At 46.0% G+C, this 21,557-nt stretch overlaps 1 protein-coding gene across 4 annotated transcripts in view; it reads right to left on the reverse strand.

Annotated features, from left to right (window-relative positions):
- The window catches only part of Bcl2l1 (BCL2 like 1), a 50,731-nt gene extending 30,278 nt beyond the window's left edge, over positions 1–20,453 (reverse strand). The window contains exons 1-2 of one of the 4 annotated variants that reach the window (XM_074074515.1): positions 20,237–20,453; positions 18,156–18,849 (exon numbers count right to left, since the gene is read on the reverse strand). In XM_074074515.1, the coding sequence (XP_073930616.1) occupies positions 18,156–18,719 (564 nt within the window). In that variant the 5' untranslated portion in view covers positions 18,720–18,849; positions 20,237–20,453. The other 3 variants (XM_074074516.1, XM_020171966.2, XM_020171965.2) reach the window with 3 other exon arrangements.
- Positions 20,454–21,557: the final 1,104 nt, after the last annotated feature.

Consider the following 21,557-nt stretch of genomic DNA (forward strand, 5'->3'; position numbering starts at 1 on the left):
ATATCTAGTTATAATAAGGAATGGTAGGAAAACTTGGCTCAGTTCAAATTTGACTCAGTGTAAATGTCCTGGCTCTGGTCTTACTCCCTCTACCTGACTCCCCATGCTATTGTATGAATTTTCCTAAGTTGCTTCCAACTCAATAAAACAGTGATGTTCAAATAAAAAATAATAGTTCTGTTTTCTATTTAAGGCTACAGTGGTGTACATAAAAACATATTCCAGAGAAACAATTAAGGATAAGTGGCAAAAATAATACAAGTAAATTATCTGGTGCAATGCTTGGCCCTTAATGAGCATTCTAAAGGTGGACTGAAAGAACATCATTAATTATCAATGGCTTCTCTTCTCTGGGCCTCAGTTTCTCATGCCTTAGCTTTGTGCATTTGTTTAATCATCCATTCCAAACTATTCACTGAGTGCTGACAACCTATAAAAAACAGTTGTAGGCACAAAAGATAAAACGATGAGCAAACCAAAGTTCCTACAATCATGGGGCTTGCTGGGGTTGTAGTTCTGTGATAGAACATGTTTATTAGCATGTGCAAGACCCTGGATTATCCCCAGCCCCCCCCCCAAAAAAAAAAATTACAGCACTTACAGTGTAGTAGAAGACACAGAAGAAAAACAAACAAAAAAAGATAATTTCAAGCTAGGCGCTGTAATCCTAGCCACTTGGGTGGCTGAGAATGGGAGGATCGAGGCCAGCTGGGGCAAAAAGTTCGAGAGACCTCCATCTCAACACAAAAAAACAGAGCATGTTGGTGTGGGCTACCTTGGGAAGTGTAAGATAGGAGGATCACGGTCTAGGCCAGCCTGGACAGAAAGAAGATCCTATCTCAAAAAGGGCTAGGGAATGGCTCAAGAGGTAGAGCACATGCCTAGCAAGCACACAGCCCTGAGTTCAAACCCCAGGACTGCTTAAAAAAAAAAAGAAACTTTCAGATAGAGATTATTGCTATGACAAAAATACAAGAAGGTAAAACACTATGGAATGATTTAGAAGTAACTCAGCTACTTTAAACTGAAGGTCAAGTATAGCCTCACAGAAGAAATAACCCATGTCAGTTGAGCCAACTGTAGTGGCAAGAAAGGAAACCTCAGAGGCAGAACATTTCAGGTAGATGGAACTGTAACTGTAAAGGCCCTTGAGAAGGGATAAGTATGCCAGGATCCAGGAACAGAAAGGAGCCATAGTGGCTTAAGTAGAGTGAAGGAGGGGAACAATGGGGAGGCAGCCAGTAACAGATCATATAGTACTCAGAGGTCTTATTCAAAGGGCAGTGAAAGGCCACTGGAGGGAGGTAAGCAAGAATGTGACATGATCTGAACTTGGTTGTTTTAAGACCCTTCTGGCTGCAATGCTGGGGCAGAAGTGGTTTTCTAAGGCCCTTTCCTGACTCTGATCTTATATCTTTTTGAACTGGTTGCCTAGGCAAGAAAGATGGGAATGAACTCCAGAGGGACAGGAGATAGGAGTGATTCCTGCCCTGGGCAGAAGTAGGTAATCTGGTATCTTGTTCTGCAGATGGAGGGAGTAGCCCATTCTGGGAGGGGTGAGAATTTCAGCTTGGAAAATATCCCTAAACCACCTGTATTGTTTCTGCCTCCTGTGTAGAAGTTTCTACCAATGACACAATACTCTGACATAATACTCTGGAATGCATCCTCCCTCCACCACACACACACATACACACACACAATCTTCCGTTTACAGAGGCATAGTTGTACTTTGCATTCCTCCCAGGATTTAGCTCAAAGCTAGTCTACAGGAAATAGTCGATAAGAGCTACTGATTGATTAATGAAGAGAGGGAGTATTTTCAGCCATTACACAAATATTAATGAGAACTATGAGTACTATCTTGGTCTCTGGGGATGCAAGGTGATTAAGATGGGTTTCTGGTTTTCACTAGGTCCCTCCTTATCCAGAGGTAGGACAAAAGGGCTTTGGAGCTGGACTGCCTGGGTTCAAATTATGACTTTACCACTTAGTAGGTATAAATCTCTGAATAACTTCCCTAACTTTTCTATGCCCCAATTTCCTCCTCTCTAATATGGGAACAACACTATCTCAGTGAGTTAGTAGTACTTATGAAACTTGCGTGTTAAGTATGCATTGTCTGTAATTAAAATCACTGTAACTAACATCTGTGCCAAGCACAGCATGTGTGTTCTCATTTCATCCTTACAAAAACCCTATGAGGCATGTATTATTCTGAGGCTCAGATATGGGTCCAATGTCCAACAGCAGGTATGTGGGGGAGCCCAGATTCAAATCCAGCACTGTCTGATTCCAGAGCCCATGCTTCCTATAATAAAATGAATCAATCCCCTTTTTATAAAGCACCAACACATTGCTTTACATACAGCAGGGTCCCATAAAGGAAGCTATGGTTATTATACCCTTGTCTCTGGAGTCTTTCCAGAGGAAGGTACTGTGAAGCCCAGAGAAGGGGCCTCTTTTTTACCCTGAAGAGCTCTGAGAAGGGCTTAAAGGGACTAACCTAGGTACCAACTGCAAGCTTTTCTCTGGAGTCTCTGGACCTTCTACTACTAACTCAGACCCAGAAATTGCCCCCAGGTGCTCAGCCACCTGCATGGACAGGCAGGCAGTTTAACCTAGGTTAACTTCTTGTCTGGCCCTATATACTTCTCAGTTTCACCACTCAGCTGCCAGCCTGGAGCCTCATACCTGCACCTGCTGCTTGACCCAGTCCCAGGAGACTTGGGCTCCCATCCTAGACCCTGCCCCAAAGGCCATTTCTGAGCGGCTCCCTGGGGACTTCCCTATCATGGTTACCCCTAGGGTTCCACTTGAATGTGGGTACTGTAAGCAAAGGGAAATTTTTTTTCGCTGAAGAGCAGAGGGAGCGTGGGTAGGACAAGGGGCAGTTGTTCTTGTTCTGAATCAAAAGTGGGTGTGGGATAAGGCCTGCTATGTACTGGGTTTTATATTCACATAGCATTGATCTTGGCCAGGTCAGAACTCCCACTAAGCAGTCCAGTTTAGGTGGGAAAGGACATCCTGGGATTAGGAGTAAATACCCATTTCTACTTCCCATTTGAGTCACACCCAAGAGTCTGAGTTTGGGAGTTCAAACCCCAATACTAACAAAAAAGAAAAAAAACAAGGAGTCTGAGCTTGGATTGGCAGAGTGCCTCAAGTGGTAGAGTGCCTACCTAGCAAGCCATGAGGCCCTAAATTTAAACCCTAGTACCGCCAAAAAAAAAAAGTTCAAGCGTACCTGGTAATTTGGTAATTTGATAGTAGAAGGTAACCAATGGCTGAATCACAGACAGAGGAAAGGGAAAGTCTTAAAATTTGTTGAGTTTTTACTCTGCACTAGGCAGTGTACATATACCATTCATCATTAGGAATGTTTGCTAACTTAGTCACTAAACACTCAACCACCAAGTGGTAGACCCAGTGGTAGCTGATAAGGGTGAATACAAAACACTTTCTTCATCCTCAAATAAGCTCAAAGCACCTTCCTTATTTTTTTTCCCCCAACAACCCATCTATAAAGAATTATTTCCATTTTACAGATGTCCAGGCTTAGAGAAGCAACTTGTCCAAATTCATGAAGTCCAGATAAATGATAAGATATTGCTTATTGGCCTAATGGTTGAATGACACAGCTACGGTTGTGACCTTAGTCAAGGAGCAACAACAAACAAGACCAAACATTTATAGTTCTCAAAGTGCTTTTTCATCTATCACCTCCTTGGGCTTCCCTGCTAGCTGACCAGGGAATCAAGGCAAGTGTTATCTTTCTTCAACACATGAGGCAACAGGCAGTTGGAGCAAGAGGCTTATTATGGCCATGTAGCAAACAAGGAGTGAGGCTGTCCTAGAAAAACTACTGAGTTCCCAGATATCTTGTTTAATTATTCAAATATGTGCCAAGCACCTACTGTGTTCTAAGCATGCTTCTATGCATTTTAAATATTAAACACATTGTCTTGCAATCAGTCAACAAACAGGGAGGTCCCTGTCTTCCTAGAGATCCTTGGCAAAGATCAGAGAAATATGTTCCATTGCCAAATGCCTAGTCAACAACATTTTCCAAACTGTGTACAAGTTATGACATGAGACCTAGTGGAGGAGCTAGGGGACAACATTGTGAACTTTAGGAATCTTAAAATCTCCAACCTCTAGGGCCAAAGAATATCCATATATTCCACAAGCCTGAAAATTTGTTCTTGGAGAGTAGCTCCAGTGACAATCCCAGTAACTTGAACACCTGTGATAGCAATCTAATAACAGTAATAATAGTAGCTGTCATGCTGAGTAATTACTATATGCCAGGCTCCATGCTAAGTGTTTCATGCATCTTATCAGTTATTTTCATGCTTACTAGAGTGTTTCAAGAAAAGCACTACATGTTATTACCCTCCCTTTTACAGATGAGGAAACTAAGGCTGGGAGAGATTAAGTAATTTGCCAAAGATAACTACTGAGCAAGTGAGATTCAGCATTCGTTTGTTCAATTTTGTACCTAACTCTTCACAGTGATGGAATTTCTCCCAAGGAGGTAAGGCAGGCTGCTGCCTCCAGAGTCTCCCAAACAGGGACTTTGGAACCTGGATGATAGGTCTTATCATGCCACTGAGATGAAGAGGTATGTTTAAGGTATCCCCAGGGAAACAGGAGTCTCTCCCTCTACTGACCCTCAAGGAAAGACATTTGTTACCTCTACTAGCCATCAACCAACCCCCTAGGGAGAAATAGAAGGAGGTGGGAGCAGAGGAGAATTTTCTCCCTGGGATCGGCAGGGAGGCACATCAAGGAAGAAGGGAAGAAGCCTATACATGTAGATGGGTGCACATACTTCACATGGAACCTCCCTGGGGAAATGCCAGGGTACCTTTTAGATCCAAGAAGCCTCAAAGAGGAGATACTTGCCTAGCCCTGAACTGCAAGCTAAGCTAAGTATTTCTAAGCACTGTAACTAGGTCATCAGGTTCCTAGAGAAGCCAGCTGTGACTGGGGGAGGGGGTGGGAATATTTGTGGCCTACGAAGATACCCCTACTTCCCTTTAGGCCCCACCTTCTCCGAAATCTGCACCTGCTTCTAAACTGACCCCTCCCCCAGAGCTGGGCCCAGCTGTGGACAGGCCCCCCAGAGCCCCACCCCTGCCTTTCTTGGGCCAGAAGCATGGGGTGCTCTTCAGCAGGAGATAACCTTATTGTTACCTGAGCCTTCACAAAGAGAGCTGAGAAGCCAGGTAGCCTGCCTTTCCAGAAGGGTAGCTTTGCTCCAATAGGGTAGTAAGAAAAAGCAGGGTCTCTCTAGGCCTGCCCAGGGCACCTTGCTGGCATTGTTGTAGCAGGTGGCAGAAGACAGGTGATGTTTACCCTACAGAGGCCAGAGTTGCCAAAAGGCTTCAATCAATTCTTTGAATCTGCACCTGGCTCTGAGCCCCAAAATAACAACTAGGGCAGCCTACCTGATCTGTATGTTGCAGGTGCCTCTGGCTTTTACCTCCTTTCAGCTCTGCCTGCTGAGCCCCAGGTGGCAAGGGATTCTTTCTCCCAGGGGTTGCTGGAGACCTGACTGCATCCATTGGTACTCTGGGCTTCTCCCTTTTGGACCCATGTCTACCATCAGCCATCCCCATCCCCTTGACCAGAGATCTTTGTCATCGATCATAGGCTGCCTTTTGCCTGACCAACTTTATTATCAGCCCAGATACTCTTCAGCTGTAGCCAGGCTGAGTTGCCACCACATCCCAAATGCTTCATGCATACCCACTCTCTAGATCAGTCTGGCTGGTTCTTATCCATCTAGCCTGCCTATAATCCCAGTTACTCAGGAAGCTGAGGCAGAAGGATCAAGGCCAGTCTGGGCTACACTGACCCTGTCTCAGAATAAAAAGGCTGGGAATGTAGCTTAGTGGTAGCTCTTCCCTAGCATATGCAAGGCTCTAGGTTCAATCCCCAGCATTGCAAAAAAAAAAAAAAAAAAGGAAAAAAAATCCTTCGTGGTCCACATCTTTGTAACAGGTAACAGTGCCTAACACTGATGGTGGTCTATACAGTCATTCACTCAACAAATGTTTGCTGAGTGTCTCCTATATACCAAACACTCCACTAGGTGCTGGGAATGAAGGAATAAAAACAAGACAAAGCCCCTGTACTCTGAGAGCTTATGTTTTCCAGAAAAAGACACACAGTAAACACATAAACATGGGTGGCCTCTGGGGAGGTGATACTTAAGACCAAAATAATAAAGACAGCCCTAAATGAATCTATAGGCAATGGAGAAATGTCAAGCCTAGGAAGAGATTCATTACTATTATCTTCATTGTACAGATGAGGAAAGGAGGCCTCAGTGTGAATTGTACAAAGCTACACTGCTGAAAAAGCTATGACTATTCAAGACCCCAGGGACCTCTCCCCTTCCTGACCTTTTCCACTGTTGGTACAGAAGAGTCTAGACTGGCAATGCAGTTGACTAGGGGAAAGGCGTAAGAGGGTAGTGATGCAGGCTGAGGGTGGAGAAGGCCTTGTTGTAATCAAATGGGTAGCTGATGGTGGAAGTGGGCCCATCTGGCCTCTTCTACTTCTGGAGTCTACACCACAGATTTGGCACAAGCTATTCACCAAGTGTTTTGGGTCTACTCCTACTGCTTCAGATAAGTCTGCTTCCGTAGGGCATAGACATTTTTTTGTAGCCTAACCTACATATGATAGTAACAAACCTCACATTCACTCAGTAGACCTTGGTTGAGCCCTTGCCCAAGCCCAGGCCTCATGTCAGGTACTCAGGGTAAAATAAGTTGGTCCAGGCCTACAAAAGAGCAATGACACAGTAGTTTAAGGATAGGTTTTGGCATAACACACATGTGTAAGACTCACTTCTGTCTCTTACAAGATGTGTTACTGTGGAGTCTCTCTGAGCCCTGGATTCTCCTTCATACCAGAGCAGTTATGGGTACAAATAAGATGATTATGTCAAGGACACAAACACAGCACGTGGCACAGAACAAGCAAGCACTAACACGTACTATATAGTACCATTATTATTACAAAAAACACTTACGCATTTCACTTTCTCATTTATGCCTCGTTTATTCTGGCAGGTTGGCATTATTCTCTCAGGCACATAGACGAGAACTGGAAGCTAGTTTACGTAGTTTGATGCCACAGGCAAGGTCAAGCTGTTTCAAATGTGAGTCCAGAGTTTTGTCTATGTTTGCTGAAAGTGATTAATATGTACTGTTACAGCTTAGATCTGAAATGTCTCTGTGAAGCTCACACATTGAAGACTAGGTCCCCAAAACAGCAGGGCCTTAGTGATGTGATTGGATCATGAAGGCTCTGACCTTATCAATGGATTAATCCATTGATGGATTTGTAATTTAATGGATTATTGGGGGATGGTGGAAACTGTAGGAGGTAGGGCCTAGGGAGGAGGTAGGTCATTGGGGGGCATGCCTATGAAGGTAGTATTTTGTCCCCAGCCCCTTGTTTCATGCCTTTGCTTCCTGGCTATTATAAGGTAAGCAATTTTGCTCTACCACAGGCTCGTCACCATGATGTTCGGCCTCACTACAGGTCCAGAAACAAATGAACCAAGTAACCATAGACTGTAATCTTTGAAACTGTGAACCAAAATAAATCCTTCTTCCTTTTAAACTGTTTTTCTCACCAGTGCCAGTGGCTCATGCCTGTAATCCTAGCTACTCAGGAGGCCGAGGTTAGGAGGATCGTGGTTTGAAGCCAGCCCGGGCAAATAGTTTTGAGAGACCCTATCTCGAAAAACCCTTCACAAAAATAGGGCTGGTGGAATGGCTCAAGATAAAGGCCCTGAGTTCAACTGCAAAAACAAAACAACAACAACAAAAAAACCCAAAACTGTTTTTCTCAAGAATTTTGTCATAGATACAGGAAGCTGACTGACACACATACCAACTATAATGAGCCAAGGGGACACGTGGGTGACGCCCACAGACAGAATTAGATGGCACAGGGACACAAGCCAGGCCCAATGGCTAGTGAAGCCCTATTTGAAGCATTGAGATAATGGTCCCACTCATCATCACAGCCTCAATGTCCCCAGCACTTAGTGCATTTAAGGCATTTATCAGTATTTGCTGATTTATTTATTTATATTTTTTCAGGCTATTTTTCTTTTTCTTTTTTTTTTAAATTCATTTATTCATATGTGCATATATTGTTTGGGCCATTTCTCCCCGCTGCCCCCCCCTCCAGTATTTGCAGATTTAAACAACAAAAAGAAACTCCAAGGACAGCTTCTAGCAATGAATCCAGCCTTAGGGGAGGCAGGCAGCATTGATAATGCTAGGTTAAAAGTCAGAACATGGGTTCGAAGTCTGATGTTGCCATTTGCTATGGGAAAAGCCTCAGTGTCATGATTTCCTCCCTGGAAATGAGGCTGAACATCATAGCCTCAATGTCCCCAGCACCTACCTCACCTAGAAATGATGCATACAAAGAAATGTAGTAAATTATCAAACATTATCATGCTCATAAAAGGAACTGCCATAATGCTACAGACTACTAAGGTGGTAGAGTGTTTTGAAGTTTGAATCTCAGTTATTCCTGTGAGGCCCTGGGCATATCACTTTTCTTTGAGCTCCTATTTTCTCAGCCATAAAATGAAGATACCACATACCATGGAAGATTTTTAAGGATTAGAGATAAAAAGCACAGGCTTTAGAGCAAGACAGACCTGGTTTCAAATCCTGACTTTGCCTCCTACTAACTATGAGCCCTCCCAAATCTCAGTGTCCTATAATGATAAGTTTGTTGGGACAGTAACACATAGGTGATGTTAGAAAAGGCTTGTCCTGTAGTGAGCACTACTTAAATGTCAACAATCATCTAGACACTGGTGAACTGGCAGAGAGAACACAGTACTGGCTTTAAAAGTAGGAACTTGGAAGTTGCCCTTCTAAGGGGTGCCACTTACTATGCTACCTTGCATAGCTGCTTTACCTTTCTATACCTTAGTTTCCTTATCTACGAAAAGGGGATAAAAATAGTACCTATTTTAGAGTGTTACTGTGAGAATGGAATCAATTAGTACACATAGCACAGTTTGAACAATGCCTGGCATAGAGGAAGTACTCAATAAATGTGGCATGCTATTAATAGCGATGTTAACAATAAGATTAATCACCAAGTGGGATAAGAGGGAGGGACTGTTTAATCCTGGGACATGGGCATCCCATGGAATAATTCCAGAGAAGTGCCTGGGCAGCTGTTTGTAGACAAGTTTTTCAGTCTGCAGGAAACTTATCTGTGGAACGAACATGAGGCTGGGGGCTCCACTGATCATGGGCCAGCCTCTGGGGAGGCTAGTCAGGCTCCTTGGAAGGAACACTGTGTTCCTGGCCCTGCCTGACTCTGACTTGGGGAACAAAGGCACGTGTGTGGCCAGGGAGGAGGGAGGGGAACATTTCCCTTTCAAGAGTGGAACAAAGGATCTGAGGCATAGTTGAATACATTCCAATCCCCTCCCAAGCCAGCTCCCATTCCTCAGATGATTGTCCAACAAGGTTTTCAATCTTCTAGCTTCCTCCTAAAAGGTGACTGGGGAGGGGGTGGCAGGCTGTTTCATTCACCCTCAGTCAGCAATCTTCAGAGGTAGGATTTGAAAGTGCCAAACCTGGGAGATCTCTCTTAGGAATCTGTCCTATGAAGGGATGGGTGGAAATCCCTGGGAGAAGTTAGTTAATAGATGACACAGGGCACTCCAAGTGACAGGTTCATGTTCCTCTAGGGGAAGTCCAAGACAAACTGTTCAAGTGAAGGAGCTAAGGAGAGAACCCAGGAGTTCTGACTGACCCCCACAGCATAGCATGGTGTGTGGGGAATGGCCTGGCAGAAAGGCCTTTTTCTCAATCTTAAAGAAAGGATCAGATGGGCACCCAGTAGCTCACACCTGTAATCCACCTACTCAGAAGGCAGAGATAAGGAGGACTGAGGTTTGAAGCCAGCCCCAGGGAAACTGCCCCGGGGAAATAGTTCATGAGACACTATCTCAGAAAAAAAAACATCACAAAAAAAGGGCTGGCAGAGTGGCTCAATTGGTAAGAGCACCTGCCTAGCAAGCATGAGGCCCTAAGTTCCAACCCCAATACCACCCCACCCAAAAAAAAAGGATCACAGGAAGGGAAAAGTTAGGTGAAGGGGGAAGAGGGTGGGGAGCAAAGAAAATAACTGACAAAAGGAAAGGGAGGGCCACGTCCAAAAAAAGTACTGTGGGGAACTGGGTGGGGTGGGGGGGGCGCCTCTAGGGACATTACTTTCCAGTTTCCACATTTTTGTCAGCAGGAATCTGGCTGCTGGGCTGGGACAGGAAGTAGTCCATGGAAGTCATTGCAATGGCATTTCCTGAAGAGTAACAGAAAAACCTCTAGTTCCGAGGGGAGCTGTGGAGTCGGCCCAAAAACCTCTGTAGCTCGGAGCTTGCTGTAAGCTATAGTAAGTCTCATCAGAGATAAAACCAAGGTCCCAAAAGTGGTCTCTCTCTACAAAAACATTATTAGCTGCCAGATGGCTATGGCTCATACCTGTAATCCTAGTAATTCAGGAGGTAGAGATCAGGAAGATCACCGTTCTAAGGCAGCAGGGGCAAATAGTTTGCAAGACCCTATCTAGAAAATACCCAATGCATACTGGTGAAGTGGCTCAAGTGATAGGGTGCCTGCCTAGCAAGTGTGAGGCCCTGAGTTCAAACCCCAGTACCATCAATAAATAAATAAATATGATATATATATATAAAATCAACTTGTAAGAAATGGGAGGGCAGATGAAAGTGACTGAAAGGGCCCCAGGATGATGATAGTGCTGCTGTTGTTGCTATAACTTGTCAGTTTTCTGAGCACCCGAGGACAAGAACTAGCTAACTGAAGCCTCAGAACAAGATACTGTTAAGTAACCTACGTCACATAGCAAATGAACAGTGAAGTCAATTCATCTCTGTTCCTGTCCTCCCTCTTATGAAATGGAGATGCCATTCTTCCTGCCAACTCCCTGGATCAAAAAGGGAAGGTGGATAAGTAAGCACTCTGTAAGCTGTAAAATGCTGTATCAGTGGAGAGTATTCTTGTGGGGCCAACGACAAATTACTCTATGCTGACACTTAGTTAAGATACTACATCTGTCCACAGGAAAGAGTGCTAAAACAACCAATGTGAAATAAGCCTTGATGATGGAATTTACAAAAGGCCAAAAAAGGCCAGTAAGAACCAGGATTCCTAGGCTGTCTACTTCAAGCCCTGCATCTTGCAGAAGGCGAAAGTAGGGTCTGGGGGTGAAGTGACTTGGCTATAGTTAGTGAGTCAGAAGCAGAGTCAGTGTGGAAGTTGGATTCTGATAGGCAATGCTTGGACTACCAAGGCAGGCACACTATGGAACTCCTACCATGACAGGAACACTGTTAGGATGTATCCTGAGGACATGCCAGGGGGTCACTATGAAGAAAAAGGAACAGGTTTCAGGTATAAGTTCTGTGGTAAAGATAATAAAAATTACGACATCAACATGGCACCAATCTCTATGCCTATCAGGCCACACTTTGATGGGTCTACATCACCACCCCCAAGGGTCAAGGTCAAAAGAGCTTGCCAAGATCACATAGCTAGCTATGATGAGCTGGGACTTTAATCCAGGCAAGTTGCAGGTTTTCAGACAAAAATAGTGCTAGAGTGGAGGAGGACCACTCATCAGAATACAACATTTGGAGAGAACTATTTCTGAAGAAGAGTAGGCTTATTATTTTTATTATTTTTTGGTGGTACTAGGGTTTGAACTCAAGAGCCTTATGCTTGCCAGGGAGGCACTCTTCCACTTTGAGCAGTGCCCCTCACCTAGTTTTAGGATTCTAGGATCATTAGTGGTTGAGAGATCCATGAACACACCATGCACAAGGTTGGTCTTACTCTCCAGCTTCCTCTCACCACTCTCCATGTGAAAGCCATTATGCTTCTTCATCTGGCAGATGCACCAGCCTCTTCACTAGGTTCCCTGTCACCCCTACAGAAATTCAGAGCATTATTTCCCCTGCTCCAAACCTATTGGTCTCTCTCTTATTCCAAAGCTAATCCTCATCCTGGCTTGTGCTCTGGCCCCCAGTTACCTCTCTCTCCTCCCCCACAACCATTTTCTGCCCTCACCTCCTACCATTTTGCTCCTTGCTGTATCTTTACACACACTGACCTACTTGCCCATCCCTGAAACTGCCAAGCACATTCCCTCCTGAGTCCACTCCCTCTGCTTGAAATACTCTCTTTATAGGAGCGCAACATCATCTACCACCTCAACTCCTACAGGTCTTGGCTTAAATAACACCTTTAGGGAGGTACATACCACTCCAAAATATGAGACTAGAATATGCACCCCCAAAATAAACTTCTTTGGCATATTTTGAGCTGGTTATTCTGAGAAACTTAGGCATAGGAGTAGCTCTGAAAATCTGTCACTTTGTAAAAAGAAACTTACATCTACAAGCCATGTGCCGTTGGCTCAGGAGGATCGAAGTTCAAAACCAGCCTGGCAAATAGTTCCTATCTCAAAAAAAAAAAAAAACCACAAAAAAGGGCTGGTGGAGTGGCTCAAGGTATAGGCCGAGTTCAAACCCCAGTACTGCAAAAAAAAAAAAAAAGAAAACCTTACATCTATGAAGGAAATCGAAATCTATAGCAGTAAAAATATCTGTATCGGTTATCAGGGTGTTCCTGACAACTTTCATTACCTGAGACACTTTACCTGCTTAACAAAATAACCTTTACTCACTGTACAATTCCCTCCTATCCTCCCTCTCTTAACAGGGGGCCACCCTACCAAACCTAAGCTCTATTTCTTTCTATAGCTCAGGATCCTATATAAGCCTCAATCATCTAGCTTTTCTTTGAATCTTTTTTTTTTTTTTTTTGTGGAGCTTTCATGCATATGTGGGTAATTAAAATGGTTTTCTTTCTTCTGTTGATTTGTTTTATGTCAATTTAGTTCACAGTGCAGCCAAAGAACCTAAGTGAGAGGGAAGCCATTTTTCATTTCCCTACACCTTCATCGATTACTCTTTTTTTAAATGTACTTTTTATCACTCTTTAAAGTGCAGCCCTACCCAGCCTTGCTGGGCATGTCCTATGCTCCAACCTGCCTTATTTTGTTCAGGACACTTACCATCACCTGACGTGTATACGTAGTCATGCATCATTTAACAACAGGATACAAGAAAAGCGTTGTTAGGAAATTTTGTTATTGTGTGAACGTCAAAGTGTACTTACATAAACTTAAGACAGCTTCAACCTCACAAGCTCATATAATTTTATGGGACCAATGTGGTATATGCATTTGTCTTTGACAGAAACGTCACTATGCAATTATGTATTTTTTTTTTGTCTCTCTCCCCACTAGACTACCATCTCCATGAGGCAGAAAGTTTTGTTTACTGATATCCTCTCACTACCTAGGACATCCTGGCATACACTAGGAGCTCAATAAACATTGAATCAAGGAATGATTAGGTAAAGGTCCACTCCCATCATTGTTATTCTGGTTTGATAAGATCTGTTTCTTCAGAAATTCAGTATCTTTTCCACAAAGCACCTGGTATATCCAAGACCTGTGCTCAGAGCAAAGGAAACCAGTATGGGCAAAGTATAGACTCCACACCCAGGAAGTTCCTAACCCTACAAGAGTACAGCTATTAGAAATGTCTCTTCTGTACCAACTTAAAATACTGCATTAGCTTCTTCCTTTTATGTAAGGTTTGCTGGGGACCATATCCATAAAAATGACTGAATCCCTATTCCATCTTCTCTTCCCCATGCTAAATAGAAAGATCCAGTAGGCCTGTCTAACTCTGGTGTGCCAAGTGGGAATGGGGAAGATGGACTGTGGGCTGCAGGGGCAGAAGAGAAGAGGATCCAGGTCAGACTGACACCTTCAAAAAGAGAAAGGTAATCCTAAGGAGCACCCTGTGGACTTAGGTTGGAGATTGGGGATAGGAACAGAGGTCCTGCTAAATTAAGGTAGCAGAGGATCCTGTTTCTGTAGAAGAGCAGCTCACTGGGAATTACCCCTAAATCCATGCATGCTAAAGCCAGTGAAAACCACAATTGCTAAAAGAAAGCCCCAAGAAGGCAGGCTGAGGGCATGGGGAAAACCAGAAGGTTGGGCATAGAGGAGGATGCTCAAACACACTGGCCTCAGGACAGGTGTCTACTATGGGAAAGGTAAGCTAACAACTGCTGCTTTCTGCAGTCCAAACAAATCTGGTGACCGCCCACAAGAAAGTCAAGAAAAGTCTCGATTCCAATGGGGTCCCCTGAAAAAAATACCTGGGTAATTTTCAACCAGTAATGGTAATTTTCATGCTGCTACTGGGGAAATTACTCCTAAGGCGTCTGGAAAACCCTGTGATGGCAATAAGACTTTTAAAAGCAATCTAAATTGTACTCCAAAGAGAAGTGGGTGGTTCCAAGGTCCCTTGACACGTCTACCTCATTTGGAGACCTGAATTAGATTACTAAAAATTTCCATGTTTGGGGTTTCCCCAAGAAAACCACGGTATTGCCATATATGCAAAGGGAGCTGAGGTGCTTCGACTAAGCACATCGTGTGCTGAAGAAGCCAGAACAGGTAAGAAAAGACAGGTAAGAAGAGACCTGCAGAAACTGGGAAATCACAGAGCTATGCAATCTGGAAAAGCCAAGATGGGTTTTCTCCCACCACACACTGTTCACTACTCTCAGCAATGGTGTTTCCATCAGGCAAAAGGGTTTCTCCAGGGAGACCAGCTATCCCAAAGTGGCCTGGGCCACCTGGGTCCTCATTCACGTTCCCATTGGAAAACCCCAGGAATATTTTCAGCCAGGGGAAGGTCATATATTCAATATTCTAGTGAATAGTTCAGAAACTAGCTTTGTTTCTTAAGGACTACCTCCAAGGAATAAAGTTCAGTTCCCTGAAGGAATAAACCCATTCATTAAATGAAGTACTTCCAGCCTACAATTAAGGTAGGGGAAGGGCTTTTATTCTAGATCCTTTACTAGAGTCAAGCTATGACAGCTAGGTATCATTATTCCATTTTACAGGTGGGAGAGACAGACAAGAAGAGACAAACAGGTTCAGCATTTTTCCAGGTGACTCAGGTAGGCAGTACTATGACTAGAGGCTGGAATTCCAGTCCTTGGAATATCACCCTGCAATTAAGCAGAGATACCTGGGGTAAGCCACCTCCCTGCATGCCCACCATTATCATCTATTGGCAAGGCCTGAGAAGGTTTTAACAATGAAAACACCAACAAGCAGCCCACTCTGGGCAAAATCACTGGTCTGAAATTTACCAGTGCCAGAATCTGAGGAACTTGTACCTTTGGGAACCTACTACTGATGATAAAGGCACTGTCTTTCCTACCATTACTGGAACAAGGCCAAGATCACAGCCCAGAGTGAACACCTTCACAAGCATGTTTTGCTCAGAGGCCCAATAGTATCTCTGGCTTTCTATACCAGTCTGTCTGGGTTACTCTACTACTTTCAGAACAACCTGATATGGACCAAAAGTGTTTAGGCTTCAGAATTAGGGCAAACTTGGTATAAATTCTCAGACATTTAACTGACTTAGAGAAACCCAGCCACTGGGAGCTTCATGTGTCAACTGAGAATAAATCCACCTACTTTGGAAGGTTACTGTGTGGAATATATGAAAAAGCACGCACTTCCATGATGGGAGATATCATGTCTGGCTTATGACTGGCACCTAGCACGCTGCCTGCCTTTCAGGAGACGTTTAATAAAGTGGTTGCACAGTAAAGGCCCTAACACAACGTCTAACGCATAAGAGGAACATAAGAGGAACTCAATAAAGCTGTTCCTTGCCCTTTGCTGTAGAAATGCTAAATTTAGAGCAGCATGGGTAGAATGGCCGGAACTCCTCCACTCAAGGATCGTCCAGCTTCAGCCTCCGGGAAGGTTAGTGGTATCACTGCATTAGCTTAGTGCACAGCTCAGAAAAGGAGGGTACCCGAGAAGGAAGTGGGCGGGTATCTTCTACCCAGGTTCAAAGAATCCTGAGTCAAATGTTCTTTACCCCCTGGCCTTGGGGAAGAATGCATGCCCAGAAATGGTTCTGCCATAACTGGCTTTTCTGCACACATCCCCTCTGTCCACCAAGCGGAAGCAACATGTTACAAGGTATGTTGCCCAATGGGCTCTGGTGATTCTAAATAAAGAGATGGAAGATGGAATTTCAGTCCAGGGAGATTTAGTAAACTCGCCCAGAGCTGCTGTGTTTAAGCCTTCTTTCATTGGCAACTCTCTGGTCAGGATAGTCTCTTCTCAGGCTAACTGGAGAACAAGCATCTATTCTATCTGTGTTTTGCTTATAGCTGACAACAGCCAACCTGGTATTAGGACCACTGGCCAAAGACAATAGTTGGGCAAAGTAGGCAAAGGGCCTAAGTCCCTCATTGGAGATGCCTCAGAGAGTGTCTGAAGCGCTAGAATTCTGTCCCTCCAGTAATCAGCTGAACAAATATCTGCCCCAAATGAGAATCAAAGCAGGAGGAAATAGAAGAGGCAGTGTCACAAACCCAGAGGAACTATTTAATCATTTATCCTCCAAGGGAGTTCATTTACAGAATGGCTTTCCAGTGTGGACATAGAGCCCACCACCTTTATCTCTCCCAACTCCACCCCAGTCATCTGACTTCTATTGACTTAACCTTCTTGTCTTTTACAAGAGCTGGCAAGAGGGATGAAGTTACAAAGAAATGGGAAATGAAAGAGGGGGTGGGGTTCCATGGTAAACCCAGGAGGTCTCTTGCTCAGTGGTAAAGTGCCTACCACGCCCTAGGCTGGGCCTAGGGACAACTGCATTCTTAACATTCCTAAGTCCATGGTGCATGGCTCCTTCCACCTCAGCTCCTTCAATGGATGACTTATTTTCCACAGCCTGTCAGTTTTCTGTGTATTCTAAGGGGACAAAATGCCTCTCATGAGCCCTACACCTCCCATAGGCAGGGAGATAAGCAAGGACATAGAACACAGATCACTAAAAACGGGTAAAAATTGCTTACAGGGCCACCTCTATCTCATCCTGACTCAGTGATGGACATGAGCAACATTCACCCCATCCCCCAAAGGCACTCTCTGTTGTCAGTCTGCTCACATTATATCCAAGAATTTCAATACTCTTTAAGGCAAGGAGAGCTTGCCATATTTTTTAGTGCAGAAACTAAGGTTCAAGAAGGTAAACTTGCCTGCCCAAGGTCACACAACTGGCTAGGTGACAGGGCCAGGACTTACACCCACATCTAGTCTGTCATCACATCTTAATGTCCTACAGAGTGCGACAGACCTAGTTCTTGCTTTGCCAGCGAACAGTACCTGGTGATAAGGCCCCTGGGCCCTGGCCGGAAAGTAACAGACAAAGCAGCTGGTGCTCCCCAACCGACCCCAGGCACTGAGGTGCAAAGTCCCAGGGCTTAATGTATGACACAGCAAGAGCTCCACTAACAAGCCAATCATGCAGAAAGTTGCACACTTTGGGGAAAATGAACTTAGGAGCACAGCATAAACACAACTGGCACAGCCTATACTGGCCTAAAATCAGACAATCCTCAGCCATCCAAGCCAGTGAGAACTCCTGCCTGGAGAAATGGTCTGAGGGGAGTACCAACCATGCAAATTCTGAAATGAAGGGGACTTGATTTGGGGGAGGGAAGCCAGGATAGGACTGATACTACTGTGAGAGAGGATGGAGGGGCTGTGGGTCACTGGGCAGCCGTCAGCTTCTTTAACCATTATGCTCATCACCTTCTTCGTGGTGAACCATTGTGTCACAGTGAGGGCAACACTGGGCAAACTTCCCACTCTCAGAGGTTTTGAGCCAAATGAACACACAGGCTATGTTTTTCTTTGCTGAGAAACTGGAATGCAAGTATGAAAGAGTGGGGTCACCAAGGTGACCAGAATGAAAGATGCAGGTCTCTCAAGAATTGGGTCATTGGTATTTCCAAAAAGTTAACCTCCTGTGGTGAAAGAGGACAGACAGGCAGATCTTGTAACAATCAATATCTCCAACAATCACCCAACACAACGAAAAAAAGAGGATAAGGGCAGATGAGGATCTCCAAAGAAAAGGGAGACACAAGGGGCGTGGTTCTTACCCAGCCGCCGTTCTCCTGGATCCAAGGTTCTAGGTGGTCATTCAGGTAAGTAGCCATCCAACTTGCGATCCGACTCACCAATACCTGCATCTCCTTGTCTACGCTTTCCACGCACAGTGCCCCGCCGAAGGAGAAAAAGGCCACAATGCGACCCCAGTTTACCCCATCCCGGAAGAGTTCGTTCACTACCTGTTCAAAGCTCTGATATGCTGTCCCCGGGGTTATGTGGAGCTGGGATGTCAGGTCACTGAATGCCCGCCGGTACCGCAGTTCAAACTCGTCACCTGCCTCCCTCAGCGCTTGCTTCACTGCTGTCATGGGGATCACCTCCCGGGCATCCAAACTGCTGCTGTGGCCAGTGGCTCCATTCACTGCGGGGCTGTCCACCAGGTGCCAGGATGGGTTGCCATTGATGGCACTGGGGGTCTCCACCTCTGATTCAATCCCTTCTGGGGCCTCAGTCCTATTCTCTTCCACATCACTAAACTGACTCCAGCTGTATCCTTTCTGGGAAAGCTTGTAGGAGAGAAAGTCAACCACCAGCTCCCGGTTGCTCTGAGACATTTTTATAATAGAGATGGGCTCAACCAGTCCATTGTCCAAAACACCTGCTTACTCACAGAGTCTGGTCTCTGCTTAGTAATTCTCTTCTATGATCCAAAGCCAAGATAGGGTTCTGGAGAGAGAAAAAGACCTTCAGGGAAAAAAAAAAAAAATTAAAATGCATGCCATTTACCCTACAACATCCCATGCCTCCTCCAGGTACCAGAACTGATTTCTTTGTGGTTCTTATGAAGGTCTGAGTCCAGGTTCTCAGGGACTTCAATGAAGTCAAATTGAAAGGACCAGTGGGCTCTAAATTACCCCATTGCCTTTTTTTAAAACCCTAGCCACCCCCGCTTCTCCGAAATTCCTTCCTCGGAAAGTCACCCCCATGGGGCAGTTCTCCCTCCCGCACCACCTACATTCAAATCCGTCTGAGGCGACAGCAGGCAGGTGCAGCCCCCGGAAGATCTTTTGTATCATATAGGTCGGGAGAAGGAGGTGGCAGTCGGGTTGCCGGTAACTCAACCGGCCTCGCGGCGACTGGCAACAAAACCAGCTCCGGCCGGAGGGATCATGCGACCCGGTAGGCTGAGAGCCCAGAAGGCGACACAGGAATTGCTAAGCTTGGGAACCTGCCCCCTCGCTCGCTTCCTCCATCGCCCGGATCGAGGCGGCCTCTCTGTTCCGCAGCCTCCAGCCACCCGGGAGCCCAGCCCCCTCGCTCCTGCACGCCCCTTGGCTCTCCGCCTCCTACTGGGAGCCGGGAGAACTCTCCCGGAGGTACGCGCTCAGGGCAGCTCCCCCACCCCTTTCCTTCCTTTCTTTCTGTTTAAGTACCAGTCCCGGGTGAGGCTTCCGAAACCCAGAAGGGGCTTCTCAATGGAGCTCAAGGTTTCAAGGAGGGACGCAGGGAGGGGGGAACTGCCCCGGATCTGCTAGCTGACTTCGGAAAGGCCACCCCCGGGTCTTTCCCGGCGGCTGAAGGCTGGAGACCCCCCACAAACGCCGCGGGTTTTCTTTGAATTCCCCCAAGCCCCTGAACGTGGCGATGGGGGATTGCCAGGTCCTCCATTCCCCACCCGGACACAATGGCTGCCGGCACCCTGCACAAAGACGTGGAGAGGAGGAGGTGCTGGGCCTCCCCACGGGTCAGGAAGAGGGGTTGAGGCCTGCTCGAGGCCCCCACAGCTGAGACCACGTTTTCCTAGGGGGCAGGCCCGAGGCGGCTTCCCGGAGCCCCCGCGAGGGCTCGAGGGATGGGGGACTGCACCTCTCCAGAGCCCGGGGTGGGTACGCTGCGGCCTCGCGGCTTCTCGCGCAGGCTAGGCCGGGTACCCGGCCGAGCCACCGCCCCGTTGCTAGGCAACCGCCCTCCCTCTGGGGCGCCCCCTAGACCTTTCTGGGAGGAGGGGTCTCGCCCCCGGCGGTCCGCCCCAGCGTAGCCAATCAGCGAGTCCAGTCGCCACGGAAGCGGGACGGCGAAGGATCCCATTGGGCGCAGCGCCTGTCGCGCACAGGGGAGGCAGCACTCTCACCTGCGAGCCCAGTGAGCCTTGGGGTGGGGGGGGCCACATCCCCCTTCATCGGCTTAGTAGCTTCCAGACGCGAGGGCTCTTCGCGGCCGAGTTCTGCGCCGCAGACCTGGCCCGGCCTACCTGGCTGACTGCACGCGCCGTATCTCTCGAACAAGCCGGCCTCAGTTTCCCCTGAAGAGACCGGGGAACTTGCAAGCTCAGTCACTTCCGGTGCCGCGGCAGCGCGCGCGAGCCCGAGACGCAAAGGGAGTGCGCGCGTGGAGCGACTGGCGTCAAGACCTGGGAGAGACTGCCCCCTTGCGGGCGAACTGGGGAATCCCGAGATGCCAAGAATCAACGTTCTCCACATTTCCGTTCATTCATTCATTCATTCATTCCTTCGGCCTGGTTCTTCCGTCCACCGGCTTGTGTACAGCAAAAGCGTCCTGTTGTGGTTAAGCGCTTTTTTCACGGGAGTCCAACACTGCCATTTGGGCAGTTTCTCAACTGCTCTTAGCCGTTAAAGTGGGTAATAGCACCACTTCTCATTGAGCAGAGGGCAAATACTAAGTTACTTCTTCGAGGCTGGAGGTCTGGTTCAAGTGGTAGATGCTACCTAGCAAGCGCAGGGTCCTGCGTTCAAATCCCCAGTATCACCAAAAAAAAAAAAGTTATTAAGGGAGGAGGAAGGAGAGGAATGGGAACGTAATGGGAGGGTGAACTTGTTCAAAGCACACTGAGCACATGTATAGAATTATCACAATGAAACCCCCTCATATTACTGACATATGACAATTCAAAAATACAATAAAACTATTTTTGTAAGGAATTATAATTTGTAAAGTACATACAGCAGTGATTGGCCTGTAGTATATGAGCATAAATTCATTCAACAAATGTTTGTTGTTTGGATTTCTGAAGATAGAGTTAGGAGAAAGACAAGATATGGTTCCTGTTTTCATGAAGATTTATATTCTGGTGGTGGAGAGAGAGAGACAGTAATAGCTAAGAAAATACGCAAGGCACTCTCAAATAGTAACTAGTGCCATGAGGAAAATAAATCAGGGTATTGTGATGAAGATAGTGAAAGGAGAGAGGCTGCTTTAGACTAGGTGGCCAGAAATGTAAGCCCTACTCTCCTATTGCAGTGAGGTAGAAAAGGATTCACTAATTTTTAAGTAGGGCAGCCAGGGCTGGCCTATTTGAAGAGATGATACTGAGCCCAAGGTTGAAAATGCCAGTCTGTAGGAAGATTGACAACTTCAACCTAGAGAGGGGGAAGAGCATGTACAAAAGTCTTGAGTTAGAATGATACTGTTGTGGTCCAGAAACTGAAAGAGAA

This window comes from Castor canadensis, chromosome 5 (assembly GCF_047511655.1).
Source record: "Castor canadensis chromosome 5, mCasCan1.hap1v2, whole genome shotgun sequence".
In the NCBI taxonomy this organism is placed as follows: Eukaryota; Metazoa; Chordata; class Mammalia; order Rodentia; family Castoridae; genus Castor; species Castor canadensis.